The sequence below is a fragment of the Leptomonas pyrrhocoris genome (assembly GCF_001293395.1).
Source record: "Leptomonas pyrrhocoris isolate H10 chromosome Unknown, whole genome shotgun sequence".
Taxonomy (NCBI): Eukaryota; Euglenozoa; class Kinetoplastea; order Trypanosomatida; family Trypanosomatidae; genus Leptomonas; species Leptomonas pyrrhocoris.
The window spans coordinates 194758-213128 of NW_015438389.1; the positions used below are offsets into that span (position 1 = coordinate 194758).

At 59.6% G+C, this 18371-nt stretch overlaps 5 protein-coding genes across 11 annotated transcripts; all 5 read left to right on the forward strand.

Moving 5' to 3' along the window:
• Window positions 1-1516: 1516 nt before the first annotated feature.
• ABB37_09659 (hypothetical protein) lies at window positions 1517-4219 on the forward strand (the record flags this gene model as incomplete). Its single annotated transcript, XM_015809268.1, has 1 exon — window positions 1517-4219. One exon carries the CDS (start codon window positions 1517-1519, stop codon window positions 4217-4219), a length of 2703 nt encoding a protein of 900 aa, XP_015652204.1.
• A 504-nt stretch (window positions 4220-4723) lies between these two features.
• On the forward strand, window positions 4724-6156 carry ABB37_09660 (hypothetical protein; the record flags this gene model as incomplete). Of its 3 annotated transcripts, none has more annotated exons than XM_015809269.1 (1): window positions 4724-6156. In XM_015809269.1, the coding sequence occupies exon 1, from the start codon at window positions 5455-5457 to the stop codon at window positions 6154-6156; it is 702 nt and encodes a 233-aa protein (XP_015652205.1). In that variant the 5' UTR covers window positions 4724-5454. The 3 variants fall into 3 exon arrangements, with proteins under 3 accessions (XP_015652205.1, XP_015652206.1, XP_015652207.1); XM_015809270.1 differs by having other exon boundaries at window positions 5357-6156; XM_015809271.1 differs by having other exon boundaries at window positions 5360-6156.
• Window positions 6157-7683: 1527 nt separating this feature from the next.
• Window positions 7684-9716, forward strand: ABB37_09661 (hypothetical protein; the record flags this gene model as incomplete). 4 transcript variants are annotated; one of them, XM_015809272.1, is made up of 1 exon in its annotated part: window positions 7684-9716. In XM_015809272.1, exon 1 carries the CDS (start codon window positions 7878-7880, stop codon window positions 9714-9716), a length of 1839 nt encoding a protein of 612 aa, XP_015652208.1. In that variant the 5' UTR covers window positions 7684-7877. The 4 variants fall into 4 exon arrangements, with proteins under 4 accessions (XP_015652208.1, XP_015652209.1, XP_015652210.1 ...); XM_015809273.1 differs by having other exon boundaries at window positions 7712-9716; XM_015809274.1 differs by having other exon boundaries at window positions 7725-9716.
• An 866-nt stretch (window positions 9717-10582) lies between these two features.
• ABB37_09662 (putative mitochondrial ubiquitin activating enzyme) lies at window positions 10583-12525 on the forward strand (the record flags this gene model as incomplete). Its single annotated transcript, XM_015809276.1, has 1 exon — window positions 10583-12525. The coding sequence occupies exon 1, from the start codon at window positions 10822-10824 to the stop codon at window positions 12523-12525; it is 1704 nt and encodes a 567-aa protein (XP_015652212.1). The 5' UTR covers window positions 10583-10821.
• Window positions 12526-12964: 439 nt separating this feature from the next.
• Window positions 12965-18188, forward strand: ABB37_09663 (hypothetical protein; the record flags this gene model as incomplete). Of its 2 annotated transcripts, none has more annotated exons than XM_015809277.1 (1): window positions 12965-18188. In XM_015809277.1, the coding sequence occupies exon 1, from the start codon at window positions 13659-13661 to the stop codon at window positions 18186-18188; it is 4530 nt and encodes a 1509-aa protein (XP_015652213.1). In that variant the 5' UTR covers window positions 12965-13658. The 2 variants fall into 2 exon arrangements, with proteins under 2 accessions (XP_015652213.1, XP_015652214.1); XM_015809278.1 differs by having other exon boundaries at window positions 13000-18188.
• Window positions 18189-18371: the final 183 nt, after the last annotated feature.

Sequence of the window (18371 nt, forward strand, 5' to 3'; positions counted from 1 at the left end):
CCGCTGTGCCACCGCAACTCACACACAACGCAACGAGAACAACGCAACGGACTGCACGGCGCACGTGATGCGCAGCGCCGCTGTGGCCGCACGGTGCGCGCTCGAGCGGGCCCGCACGCGTGGGTTCCGCCTCGCTGGCGCGTCCCTCCGCACGGCCGTGTAGCGTGCCGCGGTGCGTGGACGGAGTGGCGATGTGCGACGTCGACCGCTCGTGTGTTTGGTCGTCGGCCTCTTCCGCTACATTTCGCATGGCACGAACCATGTTGATGTGCTGCGCTTTTACGGTAACTCTTGCTCTCCACCTCCGCTCCTCCTTCTATTCTCGCTCTTCTTCTCTTATGTTTTCCTTTGTGTTGGGGGCTTCGCACATGCCTCAGCGCTCCACCCACGAGTTTAGACAAAAGATAACCGGGCACAACTTTGTGGGGAAGGTGGTACAGCCGCTGCCTCTTCGTTTTTATGTCTATCTTTTGAAAGTATCACGCTGCGCGTTCGGCTTCTTCTTGTTGGGGGTGTTTGCTATCCCATAACATATATATATTCGCCTCTTGAGTGAGCAACAAGGGCGGTGTTTCTCTGCTTGTTTGTTTCCTCTCTCTCTTGAATCCTGCTTGGAGTGATTTTGCGTCTTGGTATTGTTTTGATGAAGGTTTGATGCTGTACGGCACGGGGTTTGCGGATCGCCTGCTCTATCCCGTCACGACTTGTGTTTCGTCATCTCTTTGTTTTGTTTATTCCCTTGCTTTTTGGTGGGGCAGCGGCTGTTGCAGCCGCGGATGAGTCCCGCTGATCGAATCTCGAATACATTAGCGTATGCATTTATGTATGGATGTATATATTGGCACACACACACACACACACACACACGCGCACCTGCACACGCACACAGCTGTGGTTCTTCGTCGCTTTCCTTTTTTTTATCAAGATCGTTGTACGAGAGTCTCTCTCTCTCCCTCTTCTGTCCGCATCTCCCCTGCACCGGCCTCCCCTCCCCCCCTTCTGTTTTTTGCTTGTTGCTGCTCTTTACTACTTTATTTTTCCACCTTTTTTTTTTCAAACTATTCCGATTGATGTACCGCCGTGATTGCTTCGCTTTTGCAGTCTCCTCCGTCTTGTAATCGCCTTCGTTCTTTTGCTTTCTCTTGCTTTTTTTTTTTGGTTGAGAGAGCCACACGCCTCTCCTCCTCTCTTCCTTCTCTCCTTTCCTTCTTCTTGTTTTGTATTCATCGAACCTTTTCAAAGCTGTAAGTTGTCGTGTAGTGTTGCTGCTGCACTGGGTCGGTCGTCGTGTTTCGCTTTACCTCTCCTCCGAAGGATTATAAAGGTGAAGGGACGATAACCGTGGTTTGTTTGCTTGTTTATTTGGGGAGGAGACGCATCGAGCGCCGTACTCCACCCCACCGCGCGTCTCGCCTCCGCAGATCTCTTTTCGGCGGACCCCGTTTGGAGTCGCATTCCTTCGGCTCCTTCGCCTTTCTTTTTTTCCTTTCTTCTTCTTCCATTTTGATCATCCAAAATGTCTGCCGCTGCTGAGACGAACGCCCTTGACGTCGTACGTCAGTCGCCCTCGGAGCGGCGACAAGGAAGTCGGTCATCGTCCTCCGCCTCTTCCTCATCTGTAGCGTCGAAGGCGCACCACCCTGCACACGGAGTCGGGTGCGATAAGGCGCCTCCACCACCGTCGCCGTCCTCCGCAGCGCAATTTCTAATGGAAACAAACGCGCACGTCACGCGAAACGCGCAGCAGCAGCACGCGAGCGACGACGATGATGATGACCAGGTCAACGCCTACTGGGCGTGGCTTGCCACCACGTGCGAGCCACCCATCCAATCTACCGGCACCGCCGGCCCGTCGTCTAGTCTGCCCTCCCCACCGGTGCAGCGTGCGTCACAGCAGCAGCAACAACAACCACGGCGGATCTCGTACTACGCGGGCTTTCTCCCCGGCACACTCGACCGCGAGGAGCTGTCCAACGCCGTTCGTGTGACACAGATGGCGAGCATCGACGCCGGAGCGGACGGCGTCTCGTCTGCCGTGCCCTTGAATGAGAGGGAAGCGGAGACGGTGGGGTGGGGCGGGGGAACGTCGTCGTCCGCAACGGGCGGTGCCGCGAAGGAGAACTCGCTCCACAGTCGTCGACGACGCTCAACCTTAAGCGGCAACAGCGGCGGTGGTGTGTCCCGTGCGTCGATGGCGCGCGCGCAGGACGTGACGTTCGATGTGACGCTCGCGGAAGCGATGGTCGCCACTTCGAGGCGAATACAAGCGCATGAAGCGCATCAGCAAGAGCAGCAGCAGCAGCGACGGCGCAGCTCGGTGACGGGCGGCGGTGTGGACCGTCGAGCGTCGTGGAGCTGCGAGGAGCCGATCTCGCCTGGCCAAGACGCAGCAGCGGTGGTAGCAACAGGAGCACTCAACTCGCCACGGTGCCGTCGAGGTAGTGATAACCGTCATCAAAATAGCTATAATAACAACAGTAATAGTAATGTTCGTGGGGGTGGTGATGTTGAGGGGGCCGCCGCTTGGCGCGTGAGCCCTCTATCCTCTGCCTTGTTTCCGACAGAGATGTCGATGCGCACCGAGGGCGGCACGACCACCACGACGGCTGCCGAGCCACTCACCTCTCCTCGACAGCAGGGACGTAAACAACGCGTGAAGGATAGGATGACAGCAGCGGCAACAATGCGCCTCAGTGGCGACGCCGCCCCCTCTACCACCTCTGATTACAGTCCGTGGAAGCGGCAGAACGCCCCGATCTTCTCTGGTAACGGCGCCGTGGACGGTGAGCACGATCGGGCGTTGACGTGGGCCAACGGCGCGTTGCCTCCCCTTTCAGAACCGAAGTGTGCTCCCGTCCGGCACGGTCACGTGTCGCAACATCAGCAGCAACGGTTGTCTCAACGGAAGTCATCGTCATCTGTCGCTGCAGCGTCAGCACCAACGGCTTATTCCCCACCGCGGCGCTCGCTGACCGAGCGGAGCAGCCGTCAAAGCACCACCGGCAGTACGCCAATGAATACCGCGCTGACGGACTCGGGAAGAGACTTGAATGGAGCGCGATCCGGCAATCGTCCTTACAACAACGGGAACAGCAGCAGCAGCAGCGGCAGCACGGACCCACAACTCTCTCACCATCAGCTCACCGAGGCTTTTTATGGCAGCTACAAGGGCGGGAAGATGGCGCGCGATGCGTACTTGTACTTCATTGCGCAGCAGCAGCAGCAGCGAGGCAGTCAGAGTGCCGCGTGCGGGACGACCCCGTCGCAGCGAAGTGCGCGGCGATCGAAAAGCGGTAAGAGCAGCTCGTCGTCGCAGGAGGCACGACGACGGAGTCCGCCCCCGTCTGCCGACTCGCCCGGAAAGCCGAGATGCAGCGGTGGGAGGGGCGCTACCGATGGCAAGTCACCTGTGATCGTCACGGCATCCTCCCCTGCTGCGGCTGAGAGGCAGTGGAGTGCGCCATGGACGCCGTCCCCCTCGCGCGTCGCCCCGCAGGCACGCCGTAACTCGTCGCTGCCCTCGCCAAAGGATGCGACGGCGGTGAAGGGCCGACGGTCGTCCTCCTTCACCTCCTCCGTCGCGGCCGTAGCACGGGCGGTATCCACCGGCAGTATGCGCTCCTCCGTTTGCAGTGCTGACACCGATGAAGACGCTGAAAGGCTAGCGGATACTGCGGTGGGGAATACGGAGCAGGCGCCGGGTCACGAGGGGCATCGTGGCAGGAAGGCAGCTGCGAAGATGGCGAATGCCGTCGGTGCGCAAGACAAGACGGGCGATGCTGCGCACGCTGATGCGGATGGAGCGTCAGCCCTGCGTCATCACTCGCACACCGAGAAGCAGCTGCAGCAACCCCATCCGTCGCTCCAGTCTCTGCTGCACGCCCGCTCGCCGCTTCCAGTACACCGCCGTGCGAGTGACGACACCGCACCCGCACCATCGCCGCCGCCACAGGAGGCGTCTTCCACTCCCCCGGTGTCTTTCAGCCATGGCAATCCATATGGGCTGAAGTGTCGTCCTCCGCCGGTGCGAGGTGGTGAGAAGCGCGTGGCGGCAGCGACGGCAGCAACAAACTCCGCCGCCGCGGCGGACAACTCGAGGAGTCGACTGGAGGCTCTGTGGCAGCGATCGAAGCAAGTGTATGCCCAAAGCCACCACCATGAGCAAGGTCACCCACAGCCGCCACGACAGGAGGAGGAGGAGTTGAGCAAGCACGCCTGATGCTGGTCACAGTGCAAGCGCCAGTTTACTCTTTGGGGCGACAACAAGTACGATATTTTTCTTTGCCCTGTCGTGTCTTGTATTTGCTCCGCCGCTTTGTTTATGCCCAGTAGTGTTAATGTATATTAATATGTAGACGTAGACGTAGACAATTTGGTTGACGAAGTCGGATGCGTGCTTTTCTTTTTTCTTTCTGTCCTTTCGCTCCTTCCTCGTGTTGTTGCTGGTGTTGATCGTACTCGTCGCGAAATACTCAAACATAAAAGCATCTGTATCCTCTTCTCCGCTGCTGTGTATGTTCGGTGTGTGTACGTGGTCCTCCTCGCCTTGGTATGAATGTAAGCATACTGACTGTGCTACTCGCGGGTTGCATCCCTCTCGCGGCAGGTGCCAACGTGGACCGTGAACGCGTCTCTTGTCGCCGATGAACGCAGTCGACAGAACTTCTCACCCTTCCTCTCTCTCTCTCCCTCTTTCCTTCTTTGTCTGGCTTGTGGGCACGTCAGAAGCCCCCATCACGAATGCGCCAATAGCGCTCTAAGCTGTCGCCGTCTCTCTTATCGAGGTTGTGTGTGTGTGTATGGAGCTTGCGAATGGAATGACCTGGCCTGAGAATGATTCCTCCTCTCCCTCTTTCTACCTTTCCCTTCATTGTCAACGGCTCGAATTTAGCAGTTATTCTCGAAGCCTGCGCCAGGAGTGATGTCCGGATGCAATGGTAGGATGATGAAATGGGCTTTCGGAGCCTCTGCTTCTCTCTTCTCACCTTGCGACGGTCTTCGACCTTCGCCTCGCTCACTTCTGTTGTCGAGTCCCGCCCACCCGAGCCGGCACCGCCCCGCTTTGGAGGCGGACTTGGAAAAGGCGTCTGCCACTTCGTATGCACATATCCCGCATGAGAAAAAAACATGTGAAAGGTCAATTTAGGTATAATCGGTTTCCTGGGAAAGTAGACGCCCCTCATCCGCGGAGGACGACACGGCGGTGTCGGGCAAACATCGTTGATGTGTATGCATACCGCCAATAATAACGGGTCATCAAAAGAAGAAGAAAGGGTTTCCTTTTTCCTCCCTCCTCGCCTCCTCTACACATGAAATTATTATTATTATTATTATCTTCGCGCACTGCAACCGTGGTAGTAGCAAACTACCGAGCACGCGTACACACACACACACACACACAACATCAGGAAGCAAAACAAGTAGTGGAAACAAAAGGAAAGGGAAGAAAGGACGATGGAAAACTACAATTCGCAGAACGGCCAGAAGGACGCGGTACCGGCGGTGGTGCTAGACTTCAACAACGATACGACGGAGGGGTCGACGCTCCAGTACCCGCAGGCGTTGCCGGCCGCCGCTCTCGTCCCCCCTCCCCCGACCCCTTCCGCGCCAGCAAAGAAGCTCGACGACAGCGGGGAAGAGGCATCTTCGCATCCGCGCAGCGAGGGGCCGGTTCCACCCACCGGCCCGCGCGACTTCTCCGATGGCATCTTCGACTGCGCGAACAGCTGGTCCATCTGCGCGGACGCCTGTTGCTGCACGTACTGCATCGTCAGTGCCCAGCACAACCTTATTGTGAATGAGCAAGAGGGCATCTTCTGGCCACTGTGCTGCGGGCTTCTTTGCGTCGACGTTGGGCTGACCGTCATCTCTCCGTACCTGCCCAGCTCTCTCTTCTTCCACACCTGCTTCATGCGGCACGCCCTGCGTCAGCGCTATCACCTGCGCAGCGAGGAGGAGGGCGTCGACCGCAGCAACAGCAGCGGCGGTGGGTCGTGCAACAAGGAGTTCGTGAAGGACTTCTTGACGGTGTGCTTCTGCCTCTCCTGCGTCATCGCGCAGCATCAGCGGGAGATTCTTCAGCAGGGTGACTGGTGCGGCGGCGTCCTCAGCGACCGCCACGCGCTGCAGGCGCCTGGGACGACGCACACCGTCTGAGGAATCATTTTTCTTCTTTTCCTCCCTTATATGCATTTCAATTACTTTTGTTTTTTGCTTGTTGCTCTTCTCTGGTTTTTGTTTGCTCCTGCTGTTCTTTTCAAAACTCAAAAAAAAAGGAGAAGTGAGGTAATGCACCGTTATATGTACATGAGAGGAGAGGGAAGAAGCAGACACCTTAACACACACCATACGTGCGTGGAGGGGAGGAGGTTCGTGGCATACTTGTGCATGCATATACGCATATACATATATACATCTTTTTATATATATCGTGGCCAACTTGGCATTCAATTCTCTTCTTTCGTCCTTTTGAATTGCGTGAGATTATTGTGATCATTACTGTTATTAACGGCAATAGAATTCCACTTATCTCTGCTTCCAAACCCCAAAAAAAAATAGGAAGAAAGAAACGAGGGAACAGAGATGTACGAAGCGTTCTCCCTCCCTCCCTTCCTCCCTCGTTCGACACAGCCGAATTGGTGGCGGTCGCCAGTTCGCATCTTTTACTCGCTGTTTGCTGCTTATATTTACTTGCGTTGCTCTTGACATGCTCTTAGTATTATTATTATTGTTGTTGTTGTTTTTCTTTTGCTGTTTCTCAGATGAGGCGGTAGTACATAGCTGAAGGTTTCGCCGGCGGTGGTGCTTCCGACATTACTGGTGTACGTGGTCTCCTGTTGTTATTATTCATTCATTTATTTTCTTCCGCCTCTCTCTAGTTTTTTTTTTCCATCTTGAATAGTACGTACTGCACACACACACACACACACGTGCACATTTGTGGGATGGTCTCTTGCGCCGCGGAACAGAGCAAAGGGAGTGATCCAGTCGTTAATCGGGGAGGGGGGTGCCTGATCCACTTCGATCTCTCAGCAGACGACCCCTTTGCGTGTGTGTGCGTGTGTGTGTATCGTTTTTGGACGCCCTTTTTACTACTTTATTTTTTTAACGTACCCGCCGGCTTTTGCCGATATCTATTCCTTTCCTTCTTTGCCTCTTTTCTTGTTCTTGCTTTGTCAGGTGCTTGTGTCCACGTTGTAAAATCCCGCGTGCACCGCTCGCATAAAAGCAGGGAAAAAAAGGGGGGAAGAGGAAAGAGACGTGCGTCGAGGAGTCTTGCCACGTCTTCGGCGGTGCCTCGCTGGACGCCGGGTTACTCAACGAGAGAAGGGGGAAGGGGAGGGTGTTAGCCGGTCCCCGATACGTAAGCGCCACCCCCGCCAGCCTGTCAGCTGCGTGCTGTGCTGGGTAATTCCGTTTGCCCTCCCCACCACCACCACCACCACTCCCTCCTCCTCGAAAGGCGTTGGGAGATCGAGGGGAGGAAGAGAGCGTGGTGGACGTGCGGCGAAGAATAATTATTAAAAAAAAAATAATAATAAAACACGCCGCTCAACGCCACCTTCAGAGTTCTACGACATCTCTCCGCCTGTCTCGTCTTCCTTCTCCCTTCTCACTTCATTCATTTTATCTTTCACTATACCGCTCCTTTACAACCACACACACACACACACAACTGCATTGAGTGTGTTTGCCCGTGTGTGTACACGTGAGATATCGTTCAAAGCAGCGCATTGCACAGTTGCGGCAGCGTAACTCTCTCTTCCTCCCTCTCTCTGTCTCTCCCCATCTCTTTCGCTATTTCATACTTTTCTCCTTAACAGCTGCAGGTGTCGCTGCTCCGCTGGTTGGTCCCTCTTTTTTTTTGGCTTTTGCTTATGTCTGCGCATCCATCGTCCTCGCCCTCCTCTGATGTCCCTCGCAGTATTCCACCGTCGCAGCAGTCCGCAGCGGGGGTGCCGAGCAGCGCCGGCAATCCCATCGAGCTGCACGGTGTGCCCATCGCCTATCGTCAAAGCGATGGCAGTGAACAGCCTGCCGTCATCGAGCCCTCGCACCCGCCCGGCGACGACCCATCCGCGGAGCGTCGCCTCGATCCGCTGCAGCAGCAGCAGCGGCAGTATCCTGAGGGAAATTCGAACTGTCCCAGCGCAAGCGGTTATGCCGCGGCATCACCACCGGCGGCGACGGTCGAGCGGGTGTCGGCGTCGCCTTCTGCGACACGTCACACCCCGTACCCGGCGGCTGGCGTGGTGACCGACGAGCGGGAATTGGATGATGAGCGGCGCCGCCAACCCCCGCCGGGCGGTGCAGGAGCCCCCGCCGTCAGCAACAATAACAGCCACCTTAATAATAAGGACGATGCGGACAGCAGCCACAGCACGAACGCAACCGGCAAGGGCAGTGCGGACGACACGGCGGGCGTTACCTACAACTCCGTTGCGAAGCCGGTGTTTTCACCCTTTCAGGAGCTGCGTGCGCGTGGGCTGCAACGGGAGATGTCGTCGTCGCTGCCGCAGCAGCAGCAGCAGCAGCAGCCGTCATCGCCGTACAACGTTTTCGCACCGGCTTACGCGCTGGCTTATGCTCAGCCGATCTCGGCCTACGGCGGCTCTCCGCCGTACGCCCCAAACACTCCCCCGGCACCGATAGTGGTTGTTCCGACGGCGATGAACTACCAGGCGCAACTGTACTCCCAGCAGCAACAGCAGCCGTATATGATGCCCTACCCACAGCTGACTCTTCAGCAGGGACTTGCTGCTACAGCCGCAGCAACGGCAACGGCAGACTCGCAGCGCGTTGACGAGTCTCCGTACTGGGAAACAGGACTGTTTGGCCTCAACCTGGACCCGCTCGCCTCCATCGATGCCTTCGTCTGCGGCTACTGCGTCAGCAGTGCCCACTTCAACGTAATTTATCGGGAGGAGCAAGGCATGTTCGCGCCCATGATCGCGGGCTTATTCTGCGTTGACTGCTTCTGCTTTGACTGCCTCGTCATCGATAACTTCTGGGTAGACGCGGTGTTCCCCCTCTTCTACCCGTGGAGTGCGCTGGCGCTGCATACCTTTGTCATCCGCCGTGAGGTGCGCCGCCGCTACGGGATTCGTGGTAACCCGTTCATCGTCAAGAACGGCGACGGCAACGACGGCGACGGTGGCGCACACCCGGCACGTGACGTGACGGTGGCCGGCGCGGACGCCGCGACTCCGCGGGAAGGGGCACAGAACGCAGCGGTGGCGAATCAGCTCAACCCCTCCACTTCAACGCGCAGCAGCACAGTGGCCGCAGCAGCAGCAGCGGTAGTCACCCCTACAGCCGGTGAGGCGCTGTCAAGCGTCGCAGCCGACTCGACGCCTAAAGCGCGACCAGAGCAGCCCGAGCGCTTCTCAACGGATGCGGCTCCGTCGACGACCACGGCGGCAGCAACAGCAGAAGCGACGCCACCACAGCCAGCTCCAACAGAATCCACCGTTGCCGACGCCGCGGCGGCGCCGTCGCGAAGCCTTGGCCTCTCCGAGCTGCAGCGCGTGCAGTGGTTGGAGTGCGGTGCCGATGCGCTGATCTCAGCCTTTTGCACCCCCTGCGCGATCGCGCAGCATCACCGCGAGATGTCGCTGCGGGGGGAGTGGCCGGGCAAGGTTGTTTTCAGTCGGGAGTGCTTCTGCGGTGCGCGCGAGCAGCTGCCGTCTGTCACGGCCGTGACCAGCATGTTCTGATGCGTGAGTGTATACAGTGGGAGGGGTGTGCGTTGCACCCTAAGAAGGCAGCGCGCACACGTACACACACTCACACGCGTACAGGGTAGAAACGAATGCTGCGTAGGACGGGCCGTTCAGCACAAAAAGTAGAGAAGGAGAGACGCGTGAAGGAGTAAAAGCGTAAATACGTAAATAAAGTTTAGCTTCGTTGCTTAGCGAACTCGCCCGTGTGAGTGTGTGTGGGTGGGTGCATGTATATGAAGGAACGATACAGAGCGGATGAGACGCAGGGCGTGTGTATCGAGGTCCGGGTAGGTCTGTTGATGACACGCAACGACCTCACTTTCAGCAGAACTTATTACTCCTTTTTTTTTTTGAGTTCTTCTTTCTCTGCTGTTGTTGTTCTTAATCCTCGGTGCCTTTCTTTCAGTATTCATTTCTTTTATTTACATATTTTTTTTTGAGTCGTGCTTCACCCTTCTCTTCCTCTCTTGTCAACCAACCGTCCGCGCCGCACGCGCACACGGTAAGCAACCACAAGAAATAGCGGCGCTTGGTGCCTTGCTTCTCTCTCGTCCTCTCGCGCGTGGATTGCGCGCTCGAATGCCCCCCCCCCCTCGCTGGCCGAGTTTCTTTCAGGCTTCTTAACAACACAGAGAGTAGCGTATCGCAGAGAGACGCGTTGACGACTGCCTAGCGGTGCCACTTCAGCGTGGAATTCTTCATTGTCGCAGTCCCTTCCTGCTGCTGATTCCCTCTGCCGCTCTCTTTCGCGCGCACACGTATCACCTCACCTCACGGCCAGATAGATGGCGTCCTCCTGAAGCTACCCACCTCTCCATCAACTGTCATTCTCTTCTCCGCTAACACTTACACACACACACAGGCAACCGAAGTATAGAACGAGAGAAAGGGGTTTCATTACGGCGTTCTCTACTCGACCGCATCTCAGCAAGATAAAAAAAAAAAACATTTTTTTATCTTAGTTTTTCTGTTTGCTACCCTTTCAACCGCGTGTGTTGATCAGCAAGAAGCGCCAACTCCATTCTATCGACTTGCGCTGCCACCACCTCGTCTCTCTTTTCCTTTCTTGCCTTCTACAAAAACCAAAGAGAAAAGAAAAATGGCATCCAGCAGCACCGCCTTCGACGTACTCACCGGGGCCGACACGCACTTCGCCACGCCCGACTTCGACCCCGCGTTGACAGACTGGTCCTTCGTCGAGCCCCTCATTGTTGGTGCCGGCGGCATCGGCTGTGAGCTGCTCCACCTGCTCGCCCTTAGCGGTTTCGCTCACCTCACGGTGCTGGACATGGACTTCATCGAGCTGTCCAACCTGAACCGCCAGTTTCTCTTCACGCAGGCGGACATCGGAAAGGCGAAGAGCGCCGTCGCGGCCGCGGCGGTCATGGCGCGTTGCCCACGCGTGTCGGTCACCGCCGTGGCCGGACGGCTGGAAGCGCAGTCGGATGAGTTTTACGAGAAGTTCGATGTGGTGCTGCTCGCCGTCGACTCGGTGCCGGCGCGGCGGTGGGTGAACCGTAAGATGGCTCAGCTCGCCACGCGCACCATTCTGGCCACCCCATCCACAACGCCCACCTCATCACCAGCAGGGTCGGGGTCAGCGGAGGCGGCCGCGGCTACATCGGCGTCGCGGGGAGGCAGGGTGGTGCGAAGCGTTGGCATGCACGTGATTGAGCGCGCTACCCCGATCATCGACACCGGCACTGAAGGCTTCGAAGGCCACTGTCGTGTCATCAACCTCATCCACAACACCACGCCGTGCATTGAGTGTGAGATGTACCTCTACAACAACGGGACAACGCGCAAGACGGTGCCGCTCTGCACGTTGGAGTCGGTGCCGCGTGCGCCGGAGCACTGCGTGCTGTACGCGCAAATGAAAGAATGGCCCGAGGAGAGAGGAGGAGAGGGAGGGGAACGGCAACGGCACAAGGCGCAGGGTGCGACGCGGAATGAGGAGAGCAGTGATAGCAGCAGGGCTGACGAGGATACGACGCTGGACCCCGACAACGCCGAGCACGTCCACTGGATCGCGCAGCGTGCCCGCGCACGTCAAGTGAAGTTCGGCATCGGCGGCCCACCCATCGATGACCTCTTCACCCTCGGGGTCATCAAGAACGTCGTTCCGGCGGTGGGCTTCACGAACGCCTACGTGGCCGGTCAGGCGGTGACAGAGACGCTGAAGTGGCTAACGGGCTGTGCCCCGCAGCTGGACAACTTTGCTTTCTTCAACGGTGCGACAGAAGCTGGGGTCTTTACGGATGTGCATAGGTGCATCGGCGCACCGATGGCCGGGGGCGGGGACGTGGGCGGGCGCTGCCTCGTGTGCGGACCGCGCCCGGTGGTGGGCGTTGACGCCGCGCGCGTCAGCCCCACTGCGTTTGTGGCCGGTTTGATTGAACTGCTGGTGACGGAGGAGGCGGTGAGGACAGAGCTGCGCCGCGGCACAGCCTCTTTGATGCTTCCGTCGGGTGAGTCGGGGCAGGTGGTGGAGGTGGCCCTTCCTCCGTTGGGCCCGCATAACCACAATAAGGTGAAAGCGAAGGGCGTCGGTGGTGGTGATGGGGGGGATGGACTTGTGGCAAGCGCAGCAGCGGAGGGCGGTGACAGCGCAGCGGCTGCAGCGAGTCTCGCTGACCTGCTCTGTGCAGCTGGGCACGCAGATTTTGTTCACGAGTGGGCGACTGGATCGCAGATGGCGGATGTGGAGTGCTTTGGCGGCGCGGAGGCGCGCATCTCGGCTCTGGTGCAGTGGGAGGGGGAGCGGGGAAGCGGGGAGACGGGGGGAGGCGTAGCAGGAGATTGACCGACTGGCACAGACCCGCGTCGTGGGGGGCGGGGGTTGCTTTTATTCTTCCTGTTATCATTGTTTCTCTAAGCGATATCTTTCTGGGAGGGATTCGCTGCTCGCTCGCTTCGTTTGTTGGGCTGCTTCACTTTTCATTTACATATATACAAATACAAGTGGCCTACTCGTGTGCACATCTCTGTATACGTGTCTTTCCGCAGTGCTTTCAGGCAGAGCCGGCAGCGGTGAAGGGTAGGCAAAGTGAAAGCGCTACTTCTTAAGATGTCAACTTACGCTGGAGTGCACCCCCCCCCCTCCTCGCTGCACTGCCTCTCGATATATGTATATATATAAAGGGAAGGCAAGAGAAGAACAGCGGCGTCTTCGCTCTGTCGGCTTCCTTTACTCGTTACCGCTGTCCTGCCCTCCCCTTTCTCCCTCTCTGTTCCTCCTTGCCGGTATATATGCGTGCGGACTCGTGTTTTTTCTTAAAGCCTCCCGTGAATTCCAGTCGTTTCATTTTCCAAGCCTTCACAGGCGCGCGTTGTCTCATCGAAAGAGAAGAACGAAGAATGCCACCACCGCAGCGAGTGCGAGTCGTTGGACTGGCGCAGTCGCTGCGACGGCTTCGTCGATGTCTCCGTCTTTCTCCCCCACCTCATCCAGCCGGTGTAGCCGCCGCCGCCTCCTCTTACTCGGTCCAGCGAGCTGCCGTGACATCGTCCGCGACCCGCACCGCACCTTCCGCGGCCGGCTCATCGCGACCGCTCCGACTGGACCTGGGGAACAACATCACCGTGGAGCTCGTCCCTGCTGGCCTGTCGCCGTCGTTGTCATCTTCCGCCGCTGCTGGAGGCAAAGGAAGAGCTGGGCACCGCGGAGTGACGAAACACTGCGAGCGAAGGCGCGGCCGTAGGCAGCAGTCGCTACACGACACGCGGCAGGGTTCCTCATCTGAGGCTCTGACGGGCTCTCCCGATCCTGTTGTGGAGGGCGGCGGATGGGGAAAGGAAAGCACCGCCCTCGACGATGCTTCCAAGTCGATCGCACGCATACCAACGACAACAACAGCAGCAGCAGCATCGTCGGAAGGTAGCTTCGTAGTTCCGCACAACGGCACCGTGGCGGCGGCCCTTCTCGATGCTACGACGATGCTGGAAGCCCTCTCCATGCCGGCCTCCGCGGTGGCCTTCTCCCTGCCAGCGCCCTCCCACCACCATCATGGCCACACGTCACGGACAGAGATAGCCGCGGCAGAGGTGGCACGTGCGGCTGCGCAGGCGAACTTTGCGAAGCTGCAGACGACCGCCCTCCCTCTCCTCTTCGCTTTTGCACAGCAGCAGCAGCAGCAACAGCAGCTGGAGACACTGTCCGAGCTGCCTCTCGCGTCAGCTGAACAGTCCTTTCATCCTTCGATTCCCCTGAGTGAGGTAGCGGAGGCGCTGCAGAGTCTCGCACAGCATCTGGATTCCATCAGAAGCGCCACCCGCTGCGATGGTCGTCGTCACGTCGCTGCACTGCCGCCACCGGTGGTGGCTGCGCTGTGGGACCGCGTCATGCCGTTCCTGCACGCCCAAGCGCTTCCTCGCGAGAACAGCAACAGCAGCAGCAGCGGCGGCGAAGGCGAAGGCGGAAGTGAAGACCACACGATGTCTGACGAGGTTTGTGACAGAGCAGATGGAATGGCAGGCGGTGCGCTGCTTTCTGCGGACGCCAGTTACGCGGAAGGAAGCAACGGCAGCGGGGGAGAACGTGCTGCAGCGGCGGCTGTGGGCGGTGAGCAGCGTAGAAGTAAGGCAGCGCTGTCTCTCGCGCCTTCACCGTCCGTGTTGAAGGCACCTTATACGGCGGTGCGTCGCGCTCTCGCACTGCACACACGCAACCTCGCCACGCTTCTCTCACCCGATGTGGTCGCCGTGGTGCTCACCCGTCTCTACCAATGCGGAGCCCTCGCCGATGACGTGCTCGGACCCGTCATAGCAGACTTGTTGGAGAAGCAGCATCACGGCCGCAGCAGCAGCAGCAGCTCGACACCGACACCCACCGTGGGCGGCACGATCACGGTCCTGCAGCGATGGGTACTTCGGCTTGATGAAGGGTGGAGTGAAAGCAATGCTTCGCCGGCGTCTGCACTCCCCAGCGCCTTCCACGGCGCCGCTGCGATTACCATGGCGCGTCTGCTGGGGAAGGCGTCTCTGCCGGGTCATCATCAGCTACACCGATTCTTTCACCTCGCGTTGCTGCCGGAGGTGACACGCGTGCTGCGCTGCACCGCCACCGCCGTCGCCGCACAGCATCACACAGCCAGCCCACACGAAAAGGACACCACCAATGCGGCTGCGCAGGCGGCGGGAAACGCTGATGACACTAAAAGTAGTAACAATAGCAGCAGTGGTGTTGCCCTCGTTGCGGACCCTACGCAACCTGGTGTCGACGCGCTGCTTGACCTCACCTCTGCGTTTCGCCACTACGCCGTCTCCGGTGAGGCGGTGCAGCACCTAACCGCGCTGTGGGCTATGCAGTTTGAACTCTCCGCGCAGGTCAGCTGGGGGGACTGCGCGGCGGTGCTGCGCGCCCTGTCGACGCTGCCGCACGCGTCGTCCCGATCGCGACGGCGACAAGCCCGTCAGCTGTCGCGGCACGCCGGTGGCCGACAGGAGCAGCTGCTCGCGCACGTGGCGGAAGAGGACTACTACGCGCTCGTGGAGGAGGTTTATGCACAGGTGCGCCAGCTTAGCGGCGCGGCGGTGACTACCCTCGGTTCTACATTGCAGGACTCCAATGCATCCGCGGTGGTGGATGTACCACCGGCGCAGCTACTCGCTCTCCTTCGCATGCTGCTGCACGTGAACAGCCCACGCTGGGCGGAGACGTACGACGCGCTGGCCACCGTCGTCGTTGCTCAGTTGGCCTCGCAGCTCTCCTCATCAGCAACCGCAGGAGCAACTACAGTAACGTCCGCCACCGATGTGCAGGCACTGTTGGAGCGTGCGTTTCCGCTTCCCGACACACAACGCACGTTAAAGGCGCTCCTCCACCGTAACTCTCTCATCCCCGATCACCGCCTGCACCGCCTGCTGCTGCGGCGTGTCCTCCACGCACCAGAGGCGTTGACCGACGCGTCCGTTGCGGCGACTGCGCTGCTCGGGCTAGAAGTGATGATCCCCGCCGAGGAGGGTGGCGTGCGTGCTGCCTCGCTTGACGCGGTGTCCGACACATCATCGACGCTCTCGAATCTCGTGCACGCGTCGCCCGGTGAGGCGTTCACCATCACGGCCCACGATCGCGCGCGTGCGCTGCAGGTGCTGCGCCGGCGTGGGCGCTCCATGAACCCATCCGCCTTTATTGCCGGCTTGTGTGTTGCGCCGATCGATCAACTTCCTCTGTCTACGCAGTCTGCCCTCGTCAACCACCTCTCATCGGTCGCCTCCGCCGTCGCCCCTGCCTATCTCGTCAAAGGCATGGCTGCCGTGGTGCGTCAGCTGCGCCCCGCAGCGCTCGACGACGTCTCGGTGCAGCGGTGGTACTCCCGCTTTACCGCCGTGGACGTTGTGCGGCGGGTGGACAGCGCGGGTTGTGCGGTGCTGCTCGAAATTCTGTCTGCCAATCCGCGCGTTGAGATGAACTGCGCGCTGGCGAAGCAGGCGATCACCCGTCAGATCGGTGTGGCGCTGCTACGCGCCGGCGGTGACGACGACGGCGCTTCGCTCACGCTGGGACAGCTGCCGCCGGTACTGTCCGCCCTGCGCCGCGCGAACGTGTTCTTCCCCCCGTACTTCTCCCGGGTGTGCCGGCTGCTGCTGGGCCAGGTGGAGTCCGCGCCGCTGGGGGACCTGCTGCTGCCCTTCAGCGCCACCGCCGAGGAGTTCATGCGTCGTCACCAGCGGGAAGGTCAGGCGAGTGTCTTCAGGGATGTGTGGGAGCTGCTGCGGGGGCGGGTGCTGGACCAGGTGGCGACGCTCTCGCTCGACGAGACGTGCACGGCGCTGAACGCGTTCGCCGCGTTGGACGTAGGAGACAGAGCGCTGTTTAGGGTCCTGGTCCACCACCTGTGGGTCGGCGTGCGGCGGGAGGCCCTGATTGGGGAAGCCCGTCACGGAAGCTTCAATCCCAGCTCTAGCAGTACTGCTGCAGCAGCTGTGCCTTCGCCCGTCACGGAGCTCACGGACGAGAGCGGAGGAGGCGCAGCACACGAAGAGCAGGAGGTGAAGCTGCTGCGTCATGCAGACGGCGCCGATCCCCCCAGCGGCCGTGTCGGTGATGTTGAGGACGATGAGGAGGAGGCGCAGGAAGCGTTGGTGCGTCGAGCGGCGCAGCTCGGTCAGCGCATCACGCAGACCCTTTCGCCGAGTGCGGTCGCCGTGGTGGTCGCCACGCTCTGCGCGCGTGCAGACGCAGCGGCGGCGGCGCTGCAGACCCGCGCGGATGCATACACAGAAGACGACAACGCTGCTCTCGTTCATCAAAGAAGCAGCGGCAGCAGTGGTGGTGGAGACACGATGGCGAGCACGATGCTGCCGTGGATGTTGTTGGCGCTGCGTCGCTGTCACGCGGAGTTGTACCCGATCGACGTGGTCCACGTGCTGCCTGCGCTCGTACAGCGCTACACCACCATCAACGCCGCAGCAGCAGCAGTGCCAGCATCCACGTCTCCGCCGCGTTCGGCCACCACCACAGCAACAACCGCCTCCTCTTCTTCATCATCATTGTCGTTGGTGGACGTGAGCGAGCTCGCTCTGCTGCACGCCGCCTTCGACGCGTGCCGCACCACGTTCCTCTCCATGTACGCCGTCTTGCCGGATCCCGCGGTACTGTCGGCGACCACCACCAGTACGGAAGAAGCAGCATCCGCCTCAACAGCAATACCAACAGCAGCAGCAGATGAAATACACAGCCACCGCGACGGCAGCACCCTCACAAGCGCAGAAATCCAGCGCATCGCCGCACAGCGTGCGCAGTGGACGCCCGCTGTGAAGATGTCGGTGCAGGTCGTGCCTCGGCCATGGTTCGCCACTCTTCTCCTCGCCCTGAGCAGCGCCGATCTCGCAGATATCGACGTGGGCGTCGCCTGCGTCGAGCGAGCCTGTACGCGGCGCGTGTGCGGCTCGCTGCTGACGATCGATCAGCTCGTGGACTTGTGCTTGACGATGTGTTGGTTGTCTCGCGCGTCCGCGACGACGACGACGGGTCCACCTCGCCACGACGAGATGAAGATGGAGGAAGAAGAAGTGGAAGGCAGCACTGCCACTTGCGGTGACGCAGCGAGCACCGCACCGACAGCCATTACGTCCACTTCTGCCGCGCCGCTTCTTCGAACCGCCATGGCCACCGTCCTCTCAGCGCTGTGGTACCGCAGCGAAGAACTCCACACGCGGCAGATCAACGCCCTCCTGCGATGTCTGCGGGACACGTACGGGGCCGAGCGCGTCGATGCCGACTTTGTGCAGCGACTAGAGGCGCAGAAGGCGTTGATTCGAGAACGAAGAAGGGCAGCTGCAGCCGCGACAGCCGACACGTCTGCGTCTACACGGGATGACACGTCGTCGGCAAACGCGTTCTCAGAAGCCGTAAAAGACGAAGAGGCTACGAAGGTGAATGCGGAAACGCCGGCGACGACGACGGCGCCGCGGCCCGAGACCGCGCTGCTGCTGCACGCCGATGACCTCTTCTCCGTGATGTAAGACGTATCTGGTCTCTGTCGCGGCGCTTCGTCTTCTTTTCCCCTAGTTCCGTCCCCCGACGTGTGGGTTCTGGAGAGCGCTCTCCCTCGCGGTTTTGTTAGACGAGGAGCTCCGACAGTGTTTTTCACGCGTCACATACTGCAAAGGGCTCACTCAGCACGAGTCATCAAGTCTCCTCGATAA